Genomic DNA, 6400 nt, shown 5'->3' with positions numbered 1-6400 from the left:
CCTCGTCTAGCGGGCTGCGGGGAGACAGAGGAGCGGGAACGCTCTGAGGGCTGGGGGAAGGAGAGCGCGGCTCGGGGCGCGGGGAGGGACACCGGGGTCCTGGGGAGAGGGCGCTCGGGGCGCACCTTCCACTTTGGCTCTGGGGAGTTCGCGCAGCCGGCCTGCCCAGGCCTCCGTCTCTCTGTTAAAAGCGCTGAACCCTATCGCCCGGGGTCCCTCCGGTCCACTGCTTCCACCCCTCCAGCCCAGCCACTTCCCGACAGCTTGGTCCTTCTTCCTCGGGGTCCATTCCCAGCGCACACCCAGACTCCCTCCCCAGCCAGTCACCTGCGCCAGCCGCTGTGGGTTCAGGACAAGTCTGTGACAGATGCCGCCGAGGCCCCGAGGGAGAGAGGATTTAAGGATTCTAGGGAGGGATGAGGGGCCGCTCCGAGGGTGGAGACCCCTCCTGAGTGTGGGGGGTGGCGGTGCTGGCTCTCCCCGCATCTCCTTCCCCTCCCTCTCCTAATCTCTGGGTCTGTTTCCTGTTTTCCTGTCTTTGGTTTGTCTTTGGTTTGCGTCTGACTCGGACTCTCTGGCTGTCTCTGGGGCTGTGTCTGATACATAGTCTCTGTCCATCTCTCTAGCTCAGTCTTCTTCTGCTTCTAGGTGTCTGTTCCTCAGTCTCTCCCTGGCTTTCTGCCTCTGTCCTCTTCTTGGAAATCTTTTCTGTCTCTGTGCCTTCCTGTCTCTCCCTGCCGTTATCTCTCTCTGTCCCTGACCCCTTTTCTGTCTCTCTCTGTCCTGGCCACCAGTGCTCTTGACTGCAGTAGCCTAAGGTATTCCCCAGCTTTCTCCTTGCAAAACCCTGCAGGGGGCAGGGGCTACCTGAGCTGGGAGGGCCTGAGCAAGAGGAGGAAGAGCAAGGGGCAGGGACCAGGAGGGAGAAGCCTTTAGTATTAGCGAACTTACAACACCCTCCAGTTGAGAAACAGCCCTCGAGGAGTGAGTTGACTTGCCCAAGGGCATGCAGCTGGCATGTGTGGGCATCAGAATTCACATCCAGAATGGCATGAAACAACCAGCCCACACTGCCTTGGATAGAAGGAGGGGAGAGGCCAGCTCTCCTTGCAGCTCCCACTCCCCCTATTGCATGTGCATGGGAGGATGGAACCCCGCGGGGTTGTTCTGGCTGCATATAAAGTCTCCTTGGGCTCCGGGTCTGAGGCAGCTGCTCGAGCTGTGGTGCACACTGTGCCAACGCTCTCTGTACCTAACTCCCCACCTCATCGTGGAGGCCAAGGTGAGGGGGCTTGGCCAAAAGACGCTTTTATCACCACCCCCATCTGAAGCCCGGGATTTGGCTCTCTGATGCCAAGAGAGCAAAGGGCATCCTGGAGACAGGTGGTGAGCTCCTAGCCACAGGGATTAGCAGGCTCCTCGTACGAGGGCCTGAGCCGGCTTGGGTTCCATTAGACAGGCTGGATTAGGGTGGCTGGGGGGATTTGGACAAGGCTGGCAGAGGGAGCAAGCAAGAAACATGCCACCTTTTTCTCTTCCCCCACCTCTCCCAAGCCCCGATAGTTTCTACTGCCAGAATCACGTCTCCTGGTGGAAGCCTGGAGTCAACAGGCTGGGTCTAGCGCTGCTCCTATCCATTTAACAGTGGGAAGGGTAGGGAGCTTAGCTGGTGCCAGGCCCTGAGCCTGACATTGCAAAGGACTGCGTAAACTGGGTTTGGGAGGTGGATGGGCCCTTCCCTGTTCAGGATGAGCCTGACAGCTCCCAGCACTCAGCAGCCTCCTGCTTGGCATGACCAAGGCAGCCACTGCCCCTGCCTGGAGGACAGACCATCAGGAAGTGGGGGCAGCAGCTGAGGGAATGGCAGGGGGTCCTCACCCTGTAGGAGGGAGGCGCGCACACCTGTGAGCAGGGGGCTGGAGGAGAAAGGGAGGGGGGTGGCGGGATTTTAGGCTGATGGAGATTTGGCTCTTGGAGGCGTGGAGAATGGCATTGCTGCTGGGGCATTCCCTGAGAATATGAGAACCAGAGACAGAGCTGAGCAGGTCAAGGAGGGCAGAAGCCAAGAGTTTGGGTTTGGACGCAGGAAAGCAGAGGCTTCATGATTCATGAGCCTGGAGTTGAGGGAAGAGGCCAGGGTGGGAGAGAAAGCTGAGGTGGGATCACCATGGTGGTGTTTAAAGAGGTGGGACGCAGGAGCTCACTGGGGCTGAGAGTGTGGACGGACAGTGAGGATGGAGCCCCAAGAACCCCAACATGAGGGTCTGAGCAGAAGTAAGGAGACTGGGAGGGGGTGGCCGAGGAGTTAGAAGAGGAGAGTAGGCAGCAGAGGGGCCCAGAAACAAGGATGGAAAGGAGGGAACATTCACGGTAACTTATTCAGCCCCATGCAGGGGCAGAAGGCCAAAGTGCACCTCACACAGATGAGAAGGGAGGCAAAGAGGCGGGGCAGCCCCATGGCCATACCGCCCAGACGCCTGTGGCCTAGAAAACCCTTGCAGCCTTCACACCGTGTCTGTGATTCAGCGGCAGGTGCTGCCGTTGACAAGCACACAGGAAACTAAAATCCCAGCTGCTGCCTTCAGCTTGTGTCCACACTTCTAACCCCAGGGCCGGGCCATTCAGTATAGCCTCCAGACTAGCCCCCACATCTGACAACCAGACCATTCTAATTGCAAAATTAATTTAAAGCTCTACGTTCCTGGGGTTCGTTTAATGGTTGGACTCAAAGCTTCCGATGCCAGGATTGGGTTGTTAGACATATTCCACCCTCTCGTTTGTTGGGAACATGTTTTGTGGGTGAACCGGTGCATCTGGCATGGACTCTGGCACAAGGATGCTGAAAAGCATGGGGTCTGTACCTGGGAAGGCCACCTGATCCCTTCCGGAATGTCCTGTGTGGAGCAACGTGGGGTGTGTGTGGGAGGTGAGCCTCCCAATGCACTCAGCCCTGCCAGCCTGCGCTCCCATGCGCCCTCATACCTCCAAGGGGAGCCATGAGCTCCTCCAGGCAGCAGGGCATGCGTGTGGGCCCCGGCTGTCACCAAGACCCAGGGTCACCTCCCTGCAGGCTTCTCCATTGGCCCCTGGGCTCCTCACTGCACTCTCCAGCGCTCAGCTGCTACGTGATCCACTGCACTGGGACCAGCTTTTCCAGCCACGAACACCAGTGGTGCTGCTGCCTCCACATGGACTGGTGCTCCATCAGCCAAGAAGGAAGCAGGCCAGGCGCAGTGGCTCCTGCCTGTACTCCCAACACTGTGGGAGGTTGAGGCGGGAGGATCGTTTGAGCCCAGGAGTTTGAGACCAGCCTGAGCAAGACAGCAAGATCCTGTCTCGGCAGATCACGATGTCAGGAGATCGAGACCATCCTGGCTAACACGGTTAAACCCCGTCTCTATTAAAAAATACAAAAAACTAGCCAGGCTATGTGGCAGGCGCCTGTAGTCCCAGCTACTCGGGAGGCTGAGGCAGGAGAAGGTCGTAAACCCAGGAGGTGGAGCTTGCAGTGAGCTGAGATCTGGCCACTGCACTCCAGCCTGGGCGACAGAGCGAGACTCTGTCTCCAAAAAAAAAGAAGATCCCGTCTCTACAAAAAATACAAAAATTAACCAGGCATGGTGGTGCATGCCTGTGGTTCTAGCTACTCGGGAGGGTGAGGTGGGAGGATCCCCTGAGCCCAGGAGGTCAAGGATGCAGTGAGTTAGGATTGTGCCACTGCACTCCAGCCTGGGCAACAGAGTGAGACCCTGTCCCTGCCCCGCCCCCCACCAAAAAAAAAAAAAAGCAGCCTGGGCTAGAACTTCAAGGATGAAGAAGGGAGCAGGGTCTGGATGAAGAGACGTTGCCAGACCTCCTCAGAGCTGTACCAGGACAAGCAGTCACCTTTCCAGCCTCCCTGGTCTGGGAGAATGTCTGCTGGGGTCACCCACCCACAGGCCATAGGGCCCTCTTACAGCATCCTGATACAGCTGCTCAGGCTCAATGAAGTAGCACAGAATTTTTACAAAATGTGCAGGACTTCATTTAAAAGGTTGCCCCGAGAAGAAGTCCTGTTGTTCCCTGACCTTGGGACTGTTTTCCTCAGCTGGGCTGCCATGGCAAAGTCCCACAGACAGAGGATCAAAGAACAGAGATTTTTTTTTTTTTTAATGATGAAAAGCTTTAATAACAGACAATGTGATTTCACAGGCAATCAATCGGCAGATTAACAAATCATTTAACTTTCTTTATATAAAACCAATATTCCACTCAAGAAAGATGACCCGAAATGGATCCTTTTACAATCACCAGCATAACTTGTACAAATGAAGTCCATGATGTACCCATTAACATGCTACATGTGTGTCAATAAAACACGCTCTCCCCCACCCCAAGCCCTGGCCCCCCAGCAAACATAGATAAATGATGTGCACTGAGTGATACCGTTAGGTGAGAACTTTGGTTCATGTAGTCAGCTGCCATAGAGGTTGCACCCAAAACCCACAGCCCTGGCACCCAAAGTCAGTCCGTGGTGGTGGCTCATGGTGTTAACTGTGTTCCTTCCACACCGAGTGAATACTGTGCTCAGGAATACTGGTGGCAAAGACCAAGCGCGTGTCACTGTGCCCATCCGGTCCATTCAGCCAGGATGCATCACCTGCCAGGAAGCTTGAGCCTGTCTTTGATTTCTTATACCCTGGAAGAGGCCAGCGACGGATCAGGCTCTGTGTCTGCAAGTCCATGATGTACAGGTGGCAGCTGTCAAACAGTAGGGCAACAATATTTCCAAAGTCAAGCAGGGCCACGTTTGCTGTCTCAGGAGTCATGATGACCCTGAGAATATCGTAACTGTTGGCAGAGTCCCACTGGCAGAGACCGAATGCTGAACTACAGACAATGTATTTGCCATCACCATGAAGTCTTGTTTGCAGGCGGATACTTCTGTCCTTGGAGACAAGACAATGGCTTTAAGGCTTGCAGCTGATTTCTCTCCCATTTGGCCAAATCTTAATCTCATATTTGCCTGCACTTGAGAGGATGTAGTCTTCAGGGTCATGCAAGAGAGACTTGACTTTGCACTTCTGCAGAACTACCTTGGTGACCCATGCCGTGTGCCCAGTGAGTGTGCTCAGGCATGCCCTGGTAGATAGAGTCCATCCTCTCACAGTGAAGGCTGCAGAGCCACTCACCAAGATATCACTGCAGTCCACACTAAACACTGCCTGCGTGTGCCTGTGAAAGTGCTGGGTCCTGGTTCCAGAACTCCATTCCCAGCAAGCACAGTGTTGTCAAAGGAGCCTGTCACAAGCTTCTGTTCACTGAACTTCACCACTGCACAAGTGTGGGTCGGATGCCACAAACGCACTGCCGTGTGCTCACATCCCACAGCTTTGCAGCCCCTGTGGCTGTTTTCCTCAGCTGGGCTGCTGTAACAAAGCCCCACAGACACAGGGTTAAAGAACAGAGATTTATCTTCCCACAGCTCCGGAGGCTGGGCGTCTGAGATCAGGGTGCCAGAGTGGTGGGTTCTGGGGCGGGCCTCTCACTGGCTTGCAGACCATCCTCTTCTCCTTGCGTCCTCATGTGACCTTTTCTTGATGCGTGCAGGAGGAGGGAGAGTCCTCTTGTCCTCTGCTCCTGAGGCAACCAGTCCTATCAGATTAGGGCTCCACCCTGGCGACTCATCTAACCTAATCACCTGTTACAGCCCTGCTTTCACGGCACTTACATTGACAGTAAGGCTTCTGCATAAGAATGTGGGGGACACAACTCCCTCCGTAGCCCTCTGACTGGGCCTGAGGCATCCGGGGGAAAGAGCAAAGGGCACCCAGTGGAACTGCGAGTTGGTGGTTCAGTGCACACTCAGGGCTACAGAGCCCAGGTCTAAATCTTGGCCCCGTCACTTTTTATCAAGGTGACCTTGAGCAAGTCTTTGTACTTTTATTTAGCCTCAGTGTCCACATTTTTTTTTTTTTTTTTTTTTTTTGAGACAGAGTCTCACTCTGTCTCCCAGGCTGGAGTGCAGTGACGCAACCTCCACCTCCCGGGTTCAAGAGATTCTCCTGCCTCAACCTCCTGAGTAGCTGGGATTACAGGCACATGCCACCACGCCCGGCTAATTTTTGTATTTTTAGTAGAGATGGGTTTCACCATATTGGCCAGGCTGGTCTCGAACTCCTGACCTCGTGATCCACTCACCTCACCCTCCCAAAGTGCTGGGATTACAGGTGTGAGCCACTGCGCCCGGCCATCAGTGTCCACAGCTTTTAAGTGGAAAACTTGATATGGCAAATTCTAGTGTTTTAATATTTCAATTCAATTTTTGTTTTGTTTTGTTTTCTTGAGACAGAGTCTCGCTGTGTCTCCCAAGCTGGAGTGCAGTGGCGTGATCTTGGTTCACTACAAGCTCTGCCTCCCA

At 54.7% G+C, this 6400-nt stretch overlaps 1 protein-coding gene and 1 pseudogene across 1 annotated transcript in view; both read right to left on the bottom strand.

Moving 5' to 3' along the window:
• Window positions 1-486, bottom strand: part of GRM6 (glutamate receptor, metabotropic 6) — a 13806-nt gene extending 13320 nt beyond the window's left edge. Inside the window, exon 1 of the mRNA XM_011960175.1 lies at window positions 328-486. Within this exon, the coding sequence (XP_011815565.1) occupies window positions 328-486 (159 nt within the window). The remainder of the gene's footprint in view (window positions 1-327) is intronic.
• A 4043-nt stretch (window positions 487-4529) lies between these two features.
• Window positions 4530-5786, bottom strand: LOC105524778 (annotated as a pseudogene).
• Between the last annotated feature and the right edge of the window lie 614 nt (window positions 5787-6400).

This window comes from Colobus angolensis, unplaced genomic scaffold (genome assembly GCF_000951035.1).
Source record: "Colobus angolensis palliatus isolate OR3802 unplaced genomic scaffold, Cang.pa_1.0 Scaffold509, whole genome shotgun sequence".
In the NCBI taxonomy this organism is placed as follows: Eukaryota; Metazoa; Chordata; class Mammalia; order Primates; family Cercopithecidae; genus Colobus; species Colobus angolensis.
The sequence above is the reverse complement of the archived record's forward strand: the minus strand, read 5'-3'. Positions and strand labels throughout refer to the sequence as shown.